The sequence below is a fragment of the Cotesia glomerata genome, linkage group LG2, assembly GCF_020080835.1.
Source record: "Cotesia glomerata isolate CgM1 linkage group LG2, MPM_Cglom_v2.3, whole genome shotgun sequence".
Classification (NCBI taxonomy): Eukaryota; Metazoa; Arthropoda; class Insecta; order Hymenoptera; family Braconidae; genus Cotesia; species Cotesia glomerata.
In genome coordinates this window covers 29,347,298-29,369,345 of record NC_058159.1, presented here as the reverse complement: position 1 = coordinate 29,369,345, position 22,048 = coordinate 29,347,298, and the positions used below count along the sequence as shown (strand labels likewise).

At 28.1% G+C, this 22,048-nt stretch overlaps 4 protein-coding genes and 1 long non-coding RNA gene across 5 annotated transcripts; 1 reads left to right on the top strand and 4 right to left on the bottom strand.

The window, feature by feature from the left end:
- Nucleotides 1-7,919: 7,919 nt before the first annotated feature.
- LOC123259520 (protein lin-52 homolog) lies at nt 7,920-8,460 on the bottom strand. The gene has a single exon (XM_044720074.1). The coding sequence runs from the start codon at nt 8,327-8,329 to the stop codon at nt 7,985-7,987; it is 345 nt and encodes a 114-aa protein (XP_044576009.1). The 5' UTR covers nt 8,330-8,460; the 3' UTR covers nt 7,920-7,984.
- A 1,594-nt stretch (nt 8,461-10,054) lies between these two features.
- On the bottom strand, nt 10,055-12,196 carry LOC123259518 (cullin-1-like). Its single transcript, XM_044720072.1, has 2 exons — nt 12,144-12,196; nt 10,055-11,059 (listed from the first exon to the last, which is right to left on the bottom strand). Exon 2 carries the CDS (start codon nt 11,040-11,042, stop codon nt 10,077-10,079), a length of 966 nt encoding a protein of 321 aa, XP_044576007.1. The 5' UTR covers nt 11,043-11,059; nt 12,144-12,196; the 3' UTR covers nt 10,055-10,076.
- Nucleotides 10,466-13,492, top strand: LOC123259522. The gene is made up of 4 exons (XR_006508260.1): nt 10,466-10,575; nt 11,086-11,091; nt 13,011-13,013; nt 13,455-13,492. It is a non-coding gene; the product is annotated as an uncharacterized LOC123259522 (long non-coding RNA).
- LOC123259517 (cullin-1-like) lies at nt 12,872-15,505 on the bottom strand. The gene is made up of 2 exons (XM_044720071.1): nt 15,169-15,505; nt 12,872-13,959 (listed from the first exon to the last, which is right to left on the bottom strand). Exon 2 carries the CDS (start codon nt 13,940-13,942, stop codon nt 12,950-12,952), a length of 993 nt encoding a protein of 330 aa, XP_044576006.1. The 5' UTR covers nt 13,943-13,959; nt 15,169-15,505; the 3' UTR covers nt 12,872-12,949.
- Nucleotides 15,506-15,885: 380 nt separating this feature from the next.
- Nucleotides 15,886-18,505, bottom strand: LOC123259519 (cullin-1-like). The gene is made up of 2 exons (XM_044720073.1): nt 18,318-18,505; nt 15,886-17,001 (listed from the first exon to the last, which is right to left on the bottom strand). The coding sequence occupies exon 2, from the start codon at nt 16,930-16,932 to the stop codon at nt 16,024-16,026; it is 909 nt and encodes a 302-aa protein (XP_044576008.1). The 5' UTR covers nt 16,933-17,001; nt 18,318-18,505; the 3' UTR covers nt 15,886-16,023.
- Between the last annotated feature and the right edge of the window lie 3,543 nt (nt 18,506-22,048).

Below are 22,048 nucleotides of genomic sequence, written 5' to 3'. Positions count from 1 at the left end.
CAGTTTGAGTTACGAAGATTTTTTCTGTCAACAGATGAGTCAGTTAATTTTAAAATTAGTTATAATTACTTTTTTTTTATTGCGTTTAAAACAACCGACTTGATCATTTGTTTCTTTTCTTAACAAATTATATAATATTTATGAAAATTAATGAAAATTAAGTTAGCCGGCGTTTTTGATTTTTTGATTTTTTTTAATTATTAAATTAAAACTAAAAAATATTTTTTTAAAATTGCACTTAGTTTTTCAAGTTTTTTACAAATGAAAATTTTTTTTTTATTATTTTGCAATAAATTTTTTAATAAAAAAAAGTTCTAAAAATTTCAATTAAACAATTAAAAAAAAATTTCACATGTAGAAAATTTTAAAAACTATAAGTGCAATTTTTTAAAAATATCTTTTTAGTTGTAATTTAATTAATAAAAATAATTCAAAAATTTTTAAACATCTGCTAACTTTAGTGCTGTTAATATTTATATGAAAATTAATTTAGCAGATATTTTATAATTTTAAGAATTTTTTTAAGAAGTAAATTAATAGAAAATGAGAAAAAAAATTGACGTTTAGAAAATTAAAAAAATAAAAAATCAAATTTTTTCGAAATAATTTTTTGGAGCAAATTTATTTATTAAAAAAAATTAAAAAATGGTTAAGTGACTGCTAACTTTAATGTCATAATCATAATATTTATTAAAACGACATTAAAGTTAGGCGTCACTTCACAATTTGTTAATTTTATTTAAAAAAAAAATTTCTTACAAAAAATTCATTTTAAATTGCATTTTTAATTTTTTTTAATTTCTAGATGTCAATTTTTTTTGCAATAATTTATTTAAAAAAAAAATTCTAAAATTTATCAAATATCTGCTACTTTAATTTTCATTTATTAAAAAAACAATAAAATAATTTTTTTAAATAAAAATTCAATAGTTTAATTATTTTTTTAAGACAATTTATTTTTTTAAAAGTAAAATAAAATTTTTTACAGTATTTTTTTATTATTTAAAAAATAATTTATAAAATTGTGACTTTTTTTTATTCGTAATTAAAAAAAAAAAAAAGAAATTATTAATAAAAACTAATTTTATTAACTATGTTTTAATTATTTTTTATATTTAGAATTAAAAAATGTAAAATTTATGAGGATTTGGTAAAATAGAAATTCTTAATTCAAATATCCGGAATAGATGGCGCCAAAATCTTTTAAATTCCCGCTGGTAATGTAACGGTTACAAGATGGCGTCACTTGTGTCGAATGCTCCAGAACGGGTAGGAGTGTTGAGAGGCGCTCAGATTTTTCTGCCATTTATTTGAATAAATATTTATTCTTTTTTCGTTTATATATTGATTTATTGTTGTAAATATATCGTAGAAACAATTGAATAATTTATTTTTAGTAGAAATTTAATGATCGCGGCGTTTAAATTCGATTAATAGAGTAGGATGTCGGGTTAATTGTTTGCCATTTTAAAATTAGTGCAATAGTATATCTATATACATTATTTAGATTGAATTTTCGAGAGGTTTGACGTTTGATTGACAAGTTCTTTATTTTCGTAAGCGAAAAAATTATTGGAGTTTATTATTTGCGTTATTTTTATAGAAACTTTGGAATTATTTAACAAAATTTAATTTTTAAATATTATTATTCGGAGTGCCGTTTTTTATGTCGTACTTGTGAAAAGTGAATAGTCATTTGGTGTCGGTTGATAAAAATAATAAAACAAATTAAATTATAAATCTATAAAAATATTTTATTTATTTTTTTAAAAGTTAGTAATCATTATTTTTTCAATAATATTAAAATCAAAAGACATATACTAATTTTTTGATTTTTATAATGAAATTATAATTATAAAAATCAAATTATAAAAACATTTCACAAGTTCCTAGAAGTTGAATTTTTTTTTAATAACATTAATTTTTTTAAAGTAATTTTTTTTTTTTTTTTTTTTTTGTAATAAAGATTAAAATAATTGATAATACCAAAGTTAGCCGACATTTCCAATTCTTAATTTTTTTTTTTTCATTTATTATATTGGAGCAAAAAAATATTTTTTCAAAATTGCATTTAAAGTTTTTCAAGTTTTTTTCAAATAAAAATTTTTTTTTATTTTTTTGTAATAATTTGTTTTAATAAAATTTTTAGATGTCGGCTAACTTAATTTTCATAAATAATTGTCATATGTCTGCTGATTTCAGGATAATTTTTAAAAAAATAAATTACATTTATTTCTCAGAAAGGAAGAAGCAGATGAAACTAGTGGAGTGGATTTTTGAATATTGCAGCACTGGTGAGTGATTTACGTATCAATATAATTTTGCAGCATGTATAATTGTTAATTAAGTGTAAAGTTATCCATCAAATAAAATATGAACATAGTATGACATTAAAATTAGCAGTCACTTGATAATTTTTAAATTTTATTTAACAAATAAATCTTTTTTTAAAAATTTCATTTATAATTTTTTAAAATTTCTACATGTTCATTTTTTTCTCTCTTTTTTTTTGTCATAATTTATTAAAAAAATGATTGAATATCTGCTAAATTAATTCTCATGCTTATTGTTAATGAATCGTTTAATCGAGATGACCAGTTTGTAATTTTTAGTAGTCATATGATTGTTTATTTTAATTAAAGAGTGATTGAATTATTAAATCGTGAGTAATTTAACAATCAAATAAAATAATCCGTCTGGTTGGGACAACGCGAACAAATAATAGGATTAATTGATATAATACTATATCTAATGCATCAGAAGCATAAAGGCTAAAGACCTTTTGTTTCTCTACTACAAATTAAATATAATTATCATAACCAGTTTATATGATTGATCACATCCCATAGTTCCGACAATCAGTTTATTGTTTAAAGCGAATTCCCTTTGAAGCATTCGTATCTTTGAATCGTGAAAGTTTCATTTTAAATTTATTATCAAGTATAAAAGCTCCGATTCGTCGAGTACAGTGCTTGAGGAAGAACATTGAATTAAATCCATGTCAACTGAATTTTTTCACCGGCTCTAAAAAACTCCAGTCGCTATTTATTTAAATAATTTAATCCTTAGGCTTGAGATATATATGCCAACAAATAAAACGCCAGATAATGGATTTTATTTATTCAGCACTTTAAATATTAAAATCTTTTATTTGCGTAAATATATATTGAAAGTGTATTTCAAATAATTAAATAATCATTTAGATTTTCTGTTGGTGTGATTAATATTACAGCGTAATTAAATTATTAATTAATATCTCGTGTAAAATTTATTAAATCAAGTGTAAGTATAAAGTGAATGCGTTGTAAAATAATTAATAAATATAAATTAAATAGTTACATTATCATTTTTCTCTCAACAGGTGTTTATAATTAATTACTATTTTAAATAAACAAACCCTGGCGAGAAAAATAAAAAATAAACCCAGCGATGATATAACGCGCTATTTCTCTATCAGCTGTAAACACTACCCGAGAAACAAGGTCTATGTAGGTCATGCTAATTTAATGACACTGGCAATTTAACGTTGTTGTAGTATATTTTACCAGTAGCAGTATAGATAGTTTAAATACATCGCTGGCATGCTAGGCCAAAGTAATTAAAAACAATTTCAATAGTATTTATCTTTTAGGCTCCCTTTATTATTATTTTGCAATATAATCAGCTGGAATTAATTTTATTGGGATATTAAACAATTAATTGCTATTTTAATCTTCCCATTTATTTTAAAATATCGTTGAACATTTTTATTTGATTACAAATAAATTAAATTGATTTTATTTATTAACAGTAGTCGCAAAATATTTTTTTTAATTACAGAGAATATTTTTTACACAATAAAAAAGCTTTTAGCATATTAAATAAATTTTTTCAAAGCTGAAAAATTTGTGACATTAAAATATTCGAGATTGTAATGGAAAAAAACATTTTTCAACATTTTGAAAAATAAAAATAATTTTTTATAAAATCTTTGTGAGAGATAATTATGTTTTGTGAGTAAAGAAACATATGTCGAGATAAAAAAAGTTGGAAATAATTTTTTTGCACTGCTCTGTGCGATAGAACAAAGGGCTTTTTTTTGTTTTAAATATACGTGTCGGTACAAACGACAACGCGACAAAAAGTACTAAAGTTTTGTGTGAAGTGGGAAGAAAAAAAAGATAATTGTTATTTACGAAAAAAGTTAAACTTTGAGTGATAAATGAGTCAAAAATGTATTTAATCTTAAGTAAAAGTTGATTTATTAGTCGGTTGTAGGAAGAAAATTATAAGTTTATGATTGAATTTAAAAAGTGGTAAGTGGATTTTCAGAATAGAAGCACGACAGTTTAATGACGGGCTGGCAGGTTGACGCGTCTTTAAATTTATTATCGATCCGAAAAGTGAAAATCAAGATAAAACTACCGTTAATTTAATTTTATGCAGTTGTCAAAGTTTCCTTTATTTTTGTTATTTAATTGCTGGTGATAGACTGAGAATTATTGTTCATTTCGCAAGTCTAAGAATTTTGCTAAAATTATCTGGGAATTTAATTAATAATTTTTTATGGGCTTATTTAAGTCTTTTAAATACACTATTAAAACTTTATTAATTGTTTTTAATTCATATTAATTGATAATTTATTGTTTAAATATTTAATACATTAGATTACCAACCCGCAGTCAAAATTAAATTGTCGAAAACTGAAAAGTAGGATTCAAAAGACAGCTACATAATTTTTTTATATTTTTAACTTTTAAAATACATTTTAAAAATAATATTTTCTTCAGAAGATCTATTATTAAAAATTTAATGAAAAATGTGACAAAATAGATTTGAAAATCTACGAATTTAATTAAGACGACTTCAAAAAATTTTTTTTTTAATTATAAACAATTCAAAAGTATCAATTCAGGTCAAGACCTTTCTAACGACATCAAATAAAATTATATAAACCCATTTTATGATATTCATCCTGATAAAAAATTTTCTTTATTCTATTTACGATATCATATATATATATATATATATATATAACGAAATTATTAACCTCGATAAAAAATTGATAACTTCAGGACAATTGCGAGCCACTATCTCATCACACGTTTATTAACCACCCAGCACATAATTTACAGAGAGCATTATTAAACTAACAATCGAGTTTTGATTTGGAAACGCATTAAATCAATTCGGTGACCGGAAATTAAGTTGATCCTTGGTAACATGACAATATCTCATTCTAGATGGTATAGTAACATGATATTTATCTAGATGCTCACACGTGGCTATATTTTAACGGTTAAATTCAAATTAATACAATGTGCATTACATGAATACAAATGATACCGTATGCTGGTGAATATTGGCCCGTTTATCATTTTCGGTCTATCAAACCCCAGATTTTCTGTGTAATGTACTACACGTGTATCGATTTCTAAATGAAACGCGTTGCGTTCTTTCTCATTACACCTCCATCACTAATACACAATCCATTTGAAATGAAAAATCATCGTGGATAGTAAAAATAATTAAAATATTAATTTCTTTAATATTATTCTACATGCGGTTGATATTTTTATCCAAGTATTATCTGGATTTAATAGTAACATGCATTCCATTTAAACGACAAACTTAAGTAGGGATTCCGAGATTAACGTTGCGTATAACATACCCTTGAGAGCTTCAGAGCCGATTTAAACTGAAAATCCTATCTTCAAGCGCATAAGCATATAGGATTGCCCACTCGTAACAACTGCAGCAAACTTATTTCCGAGCGCACCGTGAAACCCAACGAAAACTAACTCAATAAAACTTAAAAACTTTTCCACCCCCTTTGCATTGCGCAACTTGAAATATCTTTTGTAGATATTAAATAAATCGAGTTTTTAATTAACAACCGATACGTTTATATTTGAATCGATAAATTTATAAGTATATGTAAACTTTAGTCTGTTTTTTATTGCATACTTCAGTGTATAGTACTTGAAACAGTAATTGCAAAAGTACGGAAACAATGAAAAGCTGGAGATAAATTCAACTTCTTCTCGGTATGTTAAAGGGTGGGAGGGATTCTAAATAGTTTTCTCATTCTTTCAACAAAGTATTATAAAATCAATTAAGTTGTACACCGTATCTGCATCTACTGTACTTTTCTCGTTATATTATCAAATTGTTTATTTTTATTTCTAATAGTTGCTTATGAAATTAACTCGATAGCTAGAATTCCACTTAGCTGGGAGAAATGCTTGCGTCACACAATGAATTATTGAAACCTGAAACGGTATTTATATCTTTATCCCAGTGCCGGGTTAACTTGTCTCTTGTCTCAGCATTTTGTCGCAATATAGGTGTATTTGTCGGTAATAGCCAAGTCTACAAATCGATTTACTTCATGTTCACTCGTCACTTTAATTGAATCCCAACAGACTCGATATCCCTGATAACATAATCCAATCTACGAAAGCGAGTCACCTGCATTCGATGTTTGCATCCAAGCGCTCCTTAGGCGGTTCTTTAGTGCTGTTGATACCGATTTTCAATACCCAGTATATTTGTCGATTTAAAAAAGTATTTGTATTACTTGTAGTTGGACAAAAATAGAAATGCGATTGTTGTTCAGTTAGCTGACGTAATTTTATGCTAGGTCTTTTGTAAATTGCTATGGATTATTTTTCAAACAATCGATTGGATTCTTAAATGAAGAGTTCGAGAGTCTTTAGCGAGATAGGGTAAGAGGGTAATGGTACTTTGGAATGGAGGATGCTAATATTGTTAGTTATCGGGAAATCGGACGAAAATGTCTAATGGGGAATACGAGATAAGGTCTCTTAACTCTACATATGCGAGACAGTAACATTGATTAGAAATTCCATAATTAGTCGAGTAAGATCTCAAACACGAATATTCAATGTTCATTATCATGATTTCAGAATCTATTCTTGTGTAAGCAGTTGTTTATTTTATCGTAGTCCATAAATAAATATGCGAGTTTAATAATTAATTATAAAAAAATATTCTAATTTTATAACAAATTTTGGTTTGACAAAAAAACGTTATGTTTATAAACTTACAATAGTTTATATTTAAGCTTATAAAGTTATAGTAAAAATTCAAGCTTATTTAAAAAAATGCTTAATATAAAAAGTATTTTTTATAATTTTGGTAATCTATATTATTGAGAGAATAAGCAAAATTTTGTGGCCATCAGTGTATTTATATGAAAAAATGGGTTTTTATAGTTAAATTTGGTATCGTTGGAGAAGTCTTGACCTGGAGTTGTGCCTATTCATGGTTTCATATCATCCTCACCAGTAGTCATCTTATTATGATGAGTATTTAGGCTGCATTCGAAAATGCTCTATCTTTAGATACATAATTAAGAAATGGCCTTGTATCTCATGAACTATTGACATTTTTAAAGATATAAGCTCATCCCGATGTTACACTCATCGAGACCTTTCATTTGAGTACCCACATCAATTTTTCATATATTTATATATATTATATATATGTATATATGAAAAATATATCAAAATGCATGTGGGTACTCAAATGAAAGCTCTTGATGAGTGTAACATCGGGATGAGCTTATATTTTTAAAAATGTCAATAGTTAAAAAAGTACAGTGCAATTTCACAAAAGTCATTATTTAATGAAGCAAAATTTTATTTATTTATAGTTCACAAGTCACGGAAGTCACATAGTGACTGCAAAGTTTCTAGTTAAAATTATTTTACAAACTTATAACTAATGAGTAAGGTAAAAGCCCCAATAGATGATCACGTACCAGTATATGATCACTCCATGTATTTGTATATCTATATTCACAAATATAGGTATACAAATACATGGAGTGATCATATACTGGTACATGATCATCTATTGGGGCTTTTACCTTATTAACTAAAACTATTTTAAAATAAATAAAAAACGCCAAATTTAGAAAAAGTTTCACATTTTATTCAAAAATAATCAAGTTTAAAAGTATAAACAAAAAATAATTTCATTACTTTTCAAAAATACCCAGATATTTAGCACGATTTATTTCTTTAGTTTCCTCGAGTTCAAGTTCGTAGGCCCAATCTTGAATTTTCTTGGCTCTGGCAATAAGATCAAGCATTGTAAGCTTGCTCAAGTCGTTAATTTCGAGCAAATCCTTTCCCTGGATATTGAATAATAATTCTTTCCAAGAGTCACCATCATCATCAACTTTGACATTGTTTTTGTGAACGAATTTCTCCACCAAGTGTTTTGGCCACAATGTCGGCGATGAACGGTCCAGTTCTTCTGAGCACTTGAGATCTTGGAAACTCTCAGTCGAAATGGAGTCGGATTCTTCACTCGATGACATTTTTACAGAATTAGTTATTCAATATATGAATATAAATTTGTCGATATATTATTTATCGTACAGTAAATGAACGATCTTGCAGGCACGATATGAGACTTAGTAATGAAAGGTTATGATAGAAATAAATTCTTGTAATTTTAGATACGTACAAAGCAGCATCTGTTGGTGTAAGAATTAACAACTTTACAGTGTACCAACATTTTATCAAGAAGACAAGTTAGCAACTTATTACTTATAACCGCGATTTTTTAAAATTCTAATTATCGGATCAACAAATTTAAATCATTTTTTTTTGGATAAAATTTAAAAAATAAAATGAATATTCATTGCTAATTACCAAATAAATTAAACATTAAATTTCGAGAGTGTTTTAAGATGTAAATAGTATATTTATCGAGCTAAATAAACGAAATGTTTGAAAACATGGAGGTGTAATGGAATTGTCATTGGCGAACTATATTTAGTAATAGCATAAATGGCTCTTACTATCATCACCAGAGGTACTCTCAATAACTAACACCGCATGGGGACATATGGTAATTTGGATTGGCATATGCAGTTGCATGTTGCATGCTGACGACATGAGATTAATTATCACCATCAAGTCGCAGACGTCTCTGCTCTGATATTCACGTCTGAATAATTTTTTAGACTTGTATTGCTATTACGTCATATAAATGCACATACTGATTGAATTTTTATTCATTTATTTATTTATTTATTATGACAATATAATAAATTAAAAAAAAAAAATACTGTATACTTATACATAGATTTTTACAATTTATAAAATCATGATTATTTTTTTAAATTAAGTTTGATTACATCAAATAATTTTTATAATTATTTTATTGTAAAAAATATAATCTACTTTTCACAATTTTCTAGATTATTTCAATTTTTATTATTTTGTTTTTTCAAAGTGAAAAATCTTTATAAAAAAAAAGTAAAACTAAACGCTTAAATATGAACTACTTATATACATTTTCATAAAATACTCGAATATTTAGAGTTTATATAATCATACTAAAATATGAAGATTAAATTTAAATCAAACTCAAGTTTTATTACATTTCTCTAAAGTTTACAAAATTTACAACCTAATATTATTTTATTAAAAAAAAACTCTAAAATTACAGACAAAAAATAAACTTTATTCTCAATAAAAATTCTTGATTCAAAAAATCATTTTTAAGAGTTTGATCATGTTAAATTAAGCAAAATTTACTTAAAATATAAAAAAATTTATTCAAACTCTTAAAAATAATATTTTTAGTTAAAAAATTTTTCTCTTGAACCAATTTAATTTTTTTGCCAATGTGGCTAAAAATATTTATATCTAAACGGATAAACATTAACTATATACAATGATAAATAATTATTAATCTCGTAATTAATAATTTAAAATAAATATTATCACACTTTAATTTAATCGTAAAAAAAAAAAAATTCTTTTTAAAAAAATAAAATTAAATATAATGAACTTAAGAAGGGTTTACATTTTTTCTCTCTCTCGCCCTCTATTGGATAAACGAAAGTATCTCTGTCATACTTGTACAACAAATGGAATCTTAAAATGCATTTTATGCATAAATAAATGAAAATTTTCCAAAAAAGCGCTTCGCTCTTCGATAGATAATTAAATTATTTTTTTCGAAGTTTTTTTTCGAAATTTTATCACATACATGAAAAAAACACGTTCGAAAATCAACTATAAACTGCTCTTAAATTCTACTAGCTCACTGAGTTACAGCTTGAACGCAGACATAAGATCCTCGAGGTATTTAGGAGTTAGCTCGTTCTCGCAGACGGTAATCAGCTTCTTTTCGGTCGATTCGTGAAGATAGAGTTTCACCCTCGCTCTTTCTTGAGCGAACCGCTGCTGAGCTCTGGTCCAATAGTCGATTTCGCAGTTGATCGATGAAAGGAAGTTGACTTCTCGGCGATAATAATGCATGGTGTCCTCCAGAAATAATTTTTCGAAAGCTTCCACGTAAAAATACAGGACTGATCCGTCGTCAGAATTGTTCTTGTAGAGTTCTCCCAGCTCGATGTAGCTGTGCACTAACCCCGAGAGCAGGCTGGTATTTATCTTAAACCCGTCGCGCTCGGCCTCGATTAATTGAAGCGCCGCGGTTACGATAATTAAATTATTATCCCCGGCAAGCAAAACGTTTCGCCAGGTCACAAAAGAGAGCTTGAAAACATCGATAAATGATGTATTATGAAGCTGCGAAGCCTCTTGTGTCCAGAGATGGTCCCCAAACTTATACATCAAAAGATTGTTCACCCTCTCGAAGGCATCGTAGAGCTCTCGGCTTTTTTGTTTGTACGCTTCCCACTTGGAGTTGTATGAAGACAGGATATTATGCGAAGAAATAAGATCTTCACCTGCCAATTCATGGAACGTTTCAAAGAGATGCGTAATGTAGATGTTTAGGTAGCTCTTGAGTCTTTCGTTAATTGTATTAAATATACCGAAGACTATTTCCGGTGTTAAATTTATCGCTTCTTTGAGCTCAAGCATGATGCCGAAACAATCCTCAACTCGATCCTCTAGTATTTGGAAATGCCGGTTGTCCATTGGGTTTTCTGAGTAAATTCGGTCCATAATCAGACGAATTTTCTCCCAGATTCTGGATGCTCCCATTCCAACTGGATTTTGCGAAAATAAATCTTCGCTAGCAGGTAGAGAAAAAAGTTTTGACTCCATCCTTATCTTTTGCAAGCCTGAAATTTTAAAACAAAAAAATTAGTAATGGGTATTGAAATCTTCAGTGCGGAATTGACTTTTAACGATTTGAAAGAGTTAAGCTATTTAAAGAGTTTTAACAAAATTTTAGTAATTATTCCCAAAAATGTAAATGGTAATTAATATTATTGACACTAATGACTTTAAAATTTATTTCCAATGGGGATTTATGTGTGACTTTAGAATAGGCTTTGAGAACGTGGTAATGACCTAATGACTCATAAATAAAAATTTAATTTTCCTTCAATGACTTCTTTTGTAATATGGTATTAGTGGAAAAATTTTGTCTATTTATTTTGTGAGCAGTAAGTATACAATGAGAAAAGTCATTCTGTAGTCATATTCTATACGTAGTTTTGTTAAATTAAAAAAAAATTATATTTTTATACAAAATAATTTTGCAACTTTTGTTACATTTTAAAAATCTTGATAATTTTTTTAATAATTTTCTAAAAACAAATTATTTAATATTTAGTAAAAAAAATAAAAAATTTTACAAATTAATTCTTTAAAATAATTTCAAATGATAAATTCAATGTTTAGTAATAAATTAAAACTCTTTAAACTTTTTTTTTTTTAAATAATTAATTTTTATTCTTTATAAAATAAAATACCCAGTAGCTGAACAGTTTTCAAAGTAAAACGTATTCAACCCTACTTTAATAAATGAAAATGTGTTTCTCATGAAAATATAAACAATTTTAAATCTATTTGTGTGTAAAAAAAAAAACTTAAGTGATTACATATTTATATTTTTCAGGTTTTAAATATATACTATAAAAGCAGTAGTAGTTGAACTAACATTTCAGATAGCATAGCATTAAGCTAATAAATTCGTCTTTTATTGATATATCACAAGATCGTTATAAATAATTGAAAATGAATCTTAATGTCACAAATCACTAATAACATTAAAATCAAAAATTTGATAGTTAAAATATTATTAATTTAAAAATTCTGTTCAAGTATTGGTCCCGTTTTTACGGTATTCAAGTACTGGTTATTTTAACTTAGTATTCAACAATTTTATTAATAAATAAATAATAGAATATTTGCGCTTACCTGCTGGTTAGTAACTCAGTAGAAAAAGTTGAACGAAATTAAATTAAGCAAACTGTTTACAGCTATTTAGGTGCAAATTTCTTTAGTTTTCAAGACTTTCCTAGTGTGCGTTCATGTGTCGGCGGGTTTTAACTAATTAAATTCTGGCTAGACAAAATATACTAAGGAAGAGGGATAATGAGAATGAGGGAAAATGGGGAAGGGATAATGAGCTGACCCCAAAAATTTTTTTCTTCCATAAGTTTTTTAAATATTTAAAAATTTTAACATCGTTCTGATTTGCCGATGAGAAATCAAGCATCAATTGAGGGATCAAAAACTACTACAATATCATAAAATTATTTTTTTTTATTGAATTTTTATTTATTTATTTATTAATAATCATGAAAATATAATAAAATGTTAAAAAAAAAAATTCTGTACATTTATACATAGATTTTTATTATTTAAATAATTATGCTTATTTTTTAATATTAAGTTTGATCACATCAAACAGCTTTCGTTATCTTATATTATGATTATTTTATTACTAAAAATACAATCTAGTTTTCACAATTTTCTAGATTATTTCAATTTTTATTATTTTGTTTTTTCAAAGTAAAAAATCTTTGTAAAAAAAAAAAAAAATAAAACTAAACGATTAAATATGAACTATATACATTTTTATAAAATACATGGATCTTTAGAGTTTATATAATTATACTCAAGTATGGAGATTAAATTTTAATTTAACCGTTTAAAAAAAATTAAAATTCTTTACAAGAAATAATTTTTTATCTAGCCTCAAATTTGACTAACTCACTGAGTTACAGGTGGAACGCAGAAATGAGATCCTCCAAGTATTTAGGAGTTAGCTCGTTCTTGCAGAGGGTAATCAGCTTCTCTTCCGTCGATTCGTGGAGATAGAGTTTCACCCTCGCTTTTTCTTGGACGAACCGCTGCTGAACTCTGGTCCAATAGTCAATTTCGACGATGTTCGTTGAAAGAAAGTTGACTTCTTGGCGATAATAGTGCCTGGTGTCCTCCAGGAAAAATTTCTCGAAGGCTTCCGCGTAAAAGCTCAAGACCGATCCGTCGTCAGAATCGTTCCTGTCGAGTTCTCCAAGCTCGATGTAGCTGTGCACCACCTCCGAGAGCAGGCTGGTATTTATCTCCAACCCGTCGCGCTCAGCTTCGATCAATTGCAGCGCCGCGTTTACGATCATTAAATTATTCTCCCCGGCAAGCAAAACGTTTCGCCAGATCAGAAAAGAGGGCTTGAAAACATCGATAAATGAATTTTTATCAAGCTGTGAAGCTTCTCGTACGCAGAGACGGTCTATAAACTCATATATCAACATATGGTTCATAAACTCGTGCAACAAAATATTTTTCATCCTCTCGAAGGCATTGTGAAGCTCTCGGTTTTTTTGTTTGTATGCTTCCCACTTCGTGTTGTATGAAGATAGGAGAACGTGTGAAGAATTAAGGTCTTCACCTTCCAATTCATCGAAGCTTTCAAAGACATGTATGACGTAGTTGTTCACGTAGCTCTTGAGTGCCTCGTTAATTATATTCACTATACCGAAGACTATTTTCGGTGTGAAATTTCCCGCCACTTTGAGCTCAATCATGGATCCCAAACAGTCCTCGATTCGATCGTCTATTTCCTGGAAACGCCGGTTGTCCATAGGATTTTCTGAGTAAATCCGGTCCATAATCAGACGAATTTTCTCCCAGATTTTCGATGCTGTCATTTCAACTGGATTTTGTAAAAATGAACCTTCGCTAGCAGGTAAAGAAAAACGTTCTGACTCCATCCTTATCTTTTGCAAGCCTGAAATTTTAGAACAAAGAAATTAGTAATGGGTTTTAAAATCTTTTGTGCGAAATTGAATTTTAACGATTTGTAGGAGTTAAGCTATTCAAAGAGTTTTAACAAAATTTTAGCCAACTACTTCTCAGAATATGAAGGACAATTAGAATTATTAACACTAATGACTTTAAAATTTATTTCCAATCGAAATTTATGATGTGACCTTAGAATAGGCTAAGAGAATTTGGCAATGACTCATCATAAATAAAAATTTAATTTTTCTTCAATGACTTCTTTTGTAATTTGGTATTAGTAGGGAACTTTTGTATATTTATTTTGTGAGCAGTAAGTATAAAAGTCTTGATAATTTTTTTAATAATTTTCTAAAATCAAATTCAATATTTAGCAAAAAAATAAAAACTTTAACAAATTAATTCTTAAAAATAATTTCAATGTTAAGTAATAAATTAAAACTCTTTCAACTTTTTTTTTTTTTAAATTAATTTTTAATCTTCATAAAATAAAATACCCAGTAGTTGAACAGTTTTTAAAGTAAAACGTATTCAACCCTACTTTAATATATAAAAATGTGTTTCTCATGAAAATATAAACAATTTTAAATCTATTTATGTGTAAAAAAAAACGTAAATGATTGAATATTTGAGGAGCTGATTTTCAAAAGGGTATCTTTTCATATTTTAGAAGACCAGTTTTCTGAACTTTTAAATATTAATTATTTCGAGAATTATAAAGATTTATAATTGAAAATCGAATCGCAGCTTCATAACCGATAGCAATTTATAGCTAAATTAAAAAAAAGTTCAATACAAATATTTATAATTGAAGATAATCAGTTTTTTGTCTCGATTTATCAAAAATGAAAAGATACCCTTTTGAAACTCAGCTCCTCATTTATATTTTTTAGGTTTTAATGATATACTATAAAAGCAGTAGTAGTTGAACTAACATTTCAGATAGCATAGCATTAAGCTAATAAATTTTTCTTTTATTGATATATCACAAGATTGTTATAAAATAATTTAAGATGAATCTTTATAAGTCACAAATCACTAATAATATTAAAATTAAATATTTGATAGTTGAAATATTATTAATTTCAAAATTCTGTTCAACTATTTGCCCCGTTTTTTACGGTGTTCAACTACTGGGTATTTTGCCTTAGTATTCAACAATTTATTAATAAATAAATAATATAATATTTGCGCTTACCTGGTTAGTAACTCAGTAGAAAAAGTTGAACGAAATTAAATTAAGCAAGCTGTTCACAGTTATGGTAGTTTTGATCTGACCTGTTCCTCACCAACAGAGTATCACAACTAAACTGAAATCGGACGTTAAATAATTTAGTTGCAAATTTATTTAGTTTTCAAGAACTTCCTAGAGTGCGTTTGTGTGTAGGCGGATTTTAACCAATTACATTCCGGCTTCTCCAAACAAAATATACTAAAGTAGAGGGACAAAGGGCAGGAGAGGAAATGGAGAAGGGATAATGAGCTCCCCCAAAAATTTATCAAACATTTTTTCTTCCAAAAGTTCTTTAAAGATTTAAAGATTTTAACATCGTTCTGAATTGCAGAAAAATTTTTTTTTCCAAGCTTTTTAATTTTTTTTAATGAATATCAAGGATAAATTAAGTGATCAAAACTACTACAATATTACAAAATTATTTTTTGTTTATTATTATTATTACTGAGTTAGAAAAATTATTACATCTATGAGAATCAGTAAAAAATTTTGTCATTTATAAAAATTTTCTTCTTAAATATTTAACATATTTTGTATCAATTTAATACAATTTTTTTTAAATAACACACAAAATTTTGAAAAATTAAATACAAAAAAAATTTTTTTTTTCAAAAAAATGACAATAATTCTATAAAATACTGTAAAAAAAAAAATTTCAACAATTTTTTTGTAGCTTTCGAAATGTTAAACATATTTTTTTTTTTTCAAGTATCTTAAATAAGTTATTTAACTTAAAATTAATATCTTTGTCAAGTTATTCCTGCTTAACTTAATTATCTTAACTTATAACTTAAATTAATTAACAAATAAACTTTTAACCTAAATTTTACACGCGGCCAAAAGACTTTCAAGGTCTTTTGGAATGAGTGCGCGTTCGCAAATTTCAATCAACTTTTCTTCGGTTGATTTGGGAAGTCCATAAAGTTTCGCTCTATTCCTTTCTTGGTCCAGCCGCTGCTGGACTTTGTTCCAGTACTCGCTTTCGGGGTATCCCGCGAAAGTCGTACTTGCTTCTCGCTGGTAATATTTCTCGCTGTGCTCCAGGAAATATATCTCAAAGTATTTCTCGTAAAAATGAAGAATAGGTCCGTCTAAAGGGAAGTTGAATCTCTCGGTTTCTCCAAACTCGATGAGGCTTTGAACTGTCCCGGAGATCAAGTTTTGGTCAAGCACCTCCCCATTGCGCTCCCGCTCGATCAGCTGAAGAACTGCGACTGTGACCGGGCCGCAGAGCATGACAGAGAAAAAGTTGAGCCAGGCCAGCAAGCAGAGCTGGTAAATGTCAGAAACTTTAATCTTGCCCTCCTCGAAGGCTCTGTAGACCCACTGGCGGTTCATAAACGCGCAGATCCCGTTAAACTTCTTGCTGCTGATCTTGTACTGCTGCCACTTGCTGAGGTAGAAGTTCAGCAGGTCCTCGTTCTTCAATCCGGAGTAGTTTTGGAAAAGGCGGCTTACGTGGAGCTCCAGGTACTCCAGGAGCTTCTGGTAGATTGTCATACGCCCGGCGGTGTTGTCGAAGAACCGGGAGGGTGGGCGTCCCTTCACTTGAACAAAGATGTAGAAGTAGTTGTAGATCTGATAGTATAATTCCATGAAACGATGCTGGGACATAGATCGGTCGTTGTACACGTGGTCCAGAGCAAAACGAAAGTTCTCCCAGACTTCGTCGAGATTTAGTGGGTTTGACGGTACCGCATCGGTGCATAACGGCTGCAGTGATGCCATTTTTAGTCTGTCTTCCTGGTTGACTATTGAGAAATTTGTTGGAGAATTAATTGGGTTAATCTTGAACACCTGGAATTGAGTAATAAATAAAATGTTAAATAGCAGAGATTGTTTTTTTTTAAAGAACTAAAAATTTTTTTGAAATTTAGTAAATTATTTTTTTTTTCACCAACTTTCAGTACTTAAAATTTTTTTTTTTTTTTTGTAATAAACTAAAAATTTTATGGCACTGAAGTTAGCAGACGTCTAAAAATTTTTGATTTTTTTTATTAATTAAGAAGGGTTTATATTTTTTCTCTCTCTCGCCCTCTATTGGACAAACGAAAGTATCTCTGTCATACTTGTACAACAAATGGAATCTTAAAACGCATTTTATGCATAAATAAATGAAAATTTTCCAAAAAAGCGCTTTGCTCTTCGATAGATAATTAAATTATTTTTATCGAAGTTTTTTTTTCGAAATTTTATCACATACATGAGAAAAACACGTTTGAAAATCAACTATAAACCGCTCTTAAATTACAACTAAAAAGATATTTCTAAAAAATTGCACTTATATATAATATTTCAAGTTTTTTACATGTGAAATTTTTTTCTTAATTGTTTAATTGAAATTTTTTCAATAAAAAATTTCTAAAAATTTTGAAATGTCGGCTAACTTCATTTTCATAAAATTTTCATCAATTTTTTTTATTTTAATTTAGTTATTAAAAAAAATTGTCATAATTAATTTCACAAAATTTTTAAATTTTAATTTTTAATACCAAGTTTTTAAAAATAAATTTTGTAATTATTTAAGATAATATACTTGAAATATTTAAAAATGAAAAACAATGTCTGTTAATTCTATTATCATAATTTATAATTAAAAAAAATCTAGAATTGATTGTTTAAAATTCGAGAATTTTTATGGATAAATTATCAAGATATTAATTAAAAGATATAAAATTTTAAGTAGCAGAGATTTGTTTTTTTTTTTTTAAAGAACTTAAAAAAATTTTTTGAAAGTTATTTAAGTAAATTATTTTTTTTTTTACCCACTTTCAGTACTTAAAAATTTTTTTTTTCGGTAGTTTCAATTTAAGAATTAAAAAAAAATTTTTCATTTCAATTTAGTCCTTAAAAAAAATTTTCATAATTAATTTCACGAAATTTTTAAATATTAATTTTTAAAAATAAATTTTATGAGTATTTAAGACAATACACTTGAAATATTTAATGATGAAAAACAATGTCTGTTAATTCTATTATCATAATTTACAATTAAAAAAAAATCTAAAATTGATTGTTTAAAATTCGAAAATTGTTATGTATGTTATTCAGATATTAATTAAAAGATATTGTTTCAAAATAAAGTAAATAAATAGTAGGATAATGGTGCTAACCTGAACAATGATCCACGAAATTATTAAAATTATTCAAACAGTTTAAACAATCAACAATATGAAACAAACAATGTAAATAAATCATAGGTTAACAGAGTGTGTTTACAATTTACAAGAGGTTGGTTTTTGTTATGGGCAATGTTTGTCGTTTTCAGCGCACTCACACAACTGAGAACAGCTGACTGAGACTGAAAAAGGACAAAATGATGTAGCGCGTTGGTAAGCGGCGTTACCATGGCTTGGGGTAGTACAGAAGACTTTTGTACCGACAAAACCGATATCTTTTGTGTGAGATTTAAATATTTTCCGAGTTTTTATTCATTTATATTCAAAGAAAAATATGAAAAAATTAATAAAAATATTGTGCAAGAATAAAAAACTTTAAGTTGCACATTAATACTAAAAAATTAATTCATATAGAAAGTAATTACTTTTAAAATTCATTTTAAAAATATTTTTAACTTCCCGCTAAGAAAATCGAAGATTTTCAAAAATCGGGAAGTTATTGTTTTCACCCCGTTTTGCAAAAATCGAGTTTTCATCAGATCTCGACGTTTGAAGATCACAGGAAGCTTTCCTGACTATCCCCGCGAGATTGTCACGGTGTCTGTATGTATGTGTGTGTGTGTGTGTGTGTGTGTGTTGTGTGTGAAAGTATGTGAACCGCTTATAACTTTTGAACGGCTTGACCGATTTCATCGCGGTTGGTGCCATTCGAAAGGGCTTGACCAAACTTAAATTTTGAAAACTATTTGGACCGATTCAAATCAATAGATTTTGAGAAATCTTCAAAAAACTGAAAAAAAAATTTTTTTCAAATGTGGTTTTTTTGGAATAACTTTTAAACGGCTTGATGGCTCAATTCCAAAAACTAATCAGCTCTTAACCTCAAAAAACCACGTCGATCGCCATCAGTCCGGTCAAAATCGGTTGATTCGTTCGAGAGATATCGTGAACGAAAGAAAACCGAAAAAAGTGTTTTTTCGGAATAACTCCGAAATTTCTAGCGCGATCAATTTAAAATTTTAGTTTCTTTGTGAGGCTTGAAAAACTGCGTCGAATGCTGCCAACCGCGTGAAAATCGATTTATTCATTCAAAAGTTATTGCGGTTAAAAAAATCAAAAAATAGTGTCTTATCAAATCTCTATCAGACTTTTGAGCTCGAAGAGCTCAAAAGAATAGGAAAGCAATCTCTTTGAGCTTGGAGAGCTCAAAATAACCCATAAATTGTATTTTTAAGCTCGAAGAGATCAAAAACGTCATTGGTGCAATTTTAAGCGCCTAAGTATGGAATTAGCGGGAAGTTGCAGGGATGGCCTTCAGGGTCAACCGTTTTTCTAATTTTTTTATTAAATAATGAATTGTAAAGAAAATTACAAAAAAAATCTTATATAGAAATTTTTAAAAATTTAATAAAATAATTGAACTTTTATTTTTAATAAAAAAAACAATTATTGGATTGGAACTCGAGGTTGATGTTTTATTTGAGGAAATAGATGACTTCAATGCGTCATAAAATAATTTTATCTAAAAACAATAGAAAAATTTTTAACTTTTTGCCATTGAGCTGGTGCTCAATGACATTTAAGCCGGCAAATGATGTATGACACCATTGATAGGAATATTTTCATGTAGAGCACAATACACCGATGTTTTTTATATTCTTTATCAATAAATTCATTGAGTGGAATGACACGATAATGGCTGGTTGAAAAATGTCACCCATTTATTGTTGATTTTTAAATTCGATCTCTAAATGAAAAACAAATTTGCATTTTATTTCCCGCTGCCAAATGCTCTCGGCAGTATAAAATATATAATTTCAATTCAACGCGCTTTGTACGATTCAATATGTTTTTTATTTAATTAATTTACATTCCGTTTAATCAAAGCTACTTGATTTCAGAACAAAAGAGATTTTATTTATGTATTTTTCCAAATCAAACTGCAAATATTTTATTTTATATTTATATTCCAACTAACTGATTTAATTCCGAGTTGTTGGTCGTATAAATTTCAAAACATACATCAAATTAGTACAGAGCTTGATAGTTTTGTTATAAAGTTAAATAACAATCCAATTGCCTCTTCTAATTATCGTGATACACGACAGAGAACATGCCAGAGAGTAACATCAGATAGTTTCATTTAGATTAGAAGCAATGTAATACAGCACAGTTTCACCAAGTGAGCGATCGATTTCAGTGCTCATTGAACAATGAGAAACGTCTTCGCACTATTGAGCTCAACCACTTAATGTCAAACCCGATCGACAATCCAATCAGTCTTTCCGTCCGCTGCAGTAATTCGTCTCGAGGTAATTAACCTATGAGCTTCTACGCAATTAAATTCTCTCAAAAGATTCCATTCATATACAAACTATTCTCTCGACTCAGTCGTGTATTGATAATTCATATTTATTCATCCCTTATATCTCAGAGAGTCTTCACATTTACATCACACACGACTTTGGTGCATCAGTTTGATGTTATGAGTGTTAAAAAAAAATATCACTGCTTTCAACCCTTGCAATTTATAATTATCTGTCTCAGATTTTCATCCGCAATGAATCTATGATAATTAAAAAATATAAATCTGCAAAGTTGCGAGCATAAAATTCTCAAGGATCGTAACCTCATTAATTGATCATCAATAATTTCTTGTTATTTTTTATCAGCAATATTAATAATAACTGAATAAAAATAACTAAAAAAAATATTGTTAAATCCTGAAAACAATTAAAACAGCAAACGACACTTGAAACATCGAAGTTAATTATTTTACTGTTGGTTAAAACCTCTAGATTAAAACGTGCATTCAAGTGAATGATGTTTACATTTGACAAACAAAATAAATGAATCCGATATTTATTTAGCAACAATATTGATTACTTTAGTTACGTAAAGTCACGTACGTTATGAATGCGCCCATAATTCATAATTCTGATTCTCGAAACATGAGCTTCAGCAATTTATGATCTGTATAGGAAAGCTGATAGACAGCTGGCGCCAAAAAAAAAAAAAAAACAATATTTATTCGATATACGAGGGCAGAACCTGAAACTTTTCCAGTCGTGAATCAGAAATGATCCACTCGTCAAAGAGCTAAGACTTAATCATCGTGGTGTCGTAAATTACAGCAGCGTCTTACTCTTACTAAGCTGTATGATAGTGGACTGCTCGAGTTTGAAGACCGCCGGTATGTTAGCTGATATTAATCAAATTATTCATTGACCCGGAACGGACCGAAATCAGAGGGTTATACTTTATAAACTAGACAAGTCGGATGGTTACTTACACTGCTAGTCGTTATGTTCACTTATACTAACTCTGATACTGGTATTTTATAGAGGCAAGATGATATTAAATGAGTTAAATCCTGTAACCTCTAACCCCTTAATTCGCTGGATCTGATAGCCATAGCTGGTTTAACGACTCTGGCAGAGCTGTATCATCTCCACGCGGTGAAGTGGAAGTAACAACGCTTGGTTTTAGGTCTGGACATGATTATTTGTCCTTAAATAATTGTAATTCACTTGGACTTGTAGTTGTTTTGTTAGAATATTAGCATTAATGCTTCTTGTACTGAATTGTGATGACTGGTGTTGGTGGTGATTTAATTCCAATTGAAATCGGGGCTTAATAGGCCCTTCGGCGCCATGAATTGAATTAGCTGCTTTGTATGAGTTGTTTAAAGTTCGGGATGGGTCTTTAGCGTCAAAACCGAAATA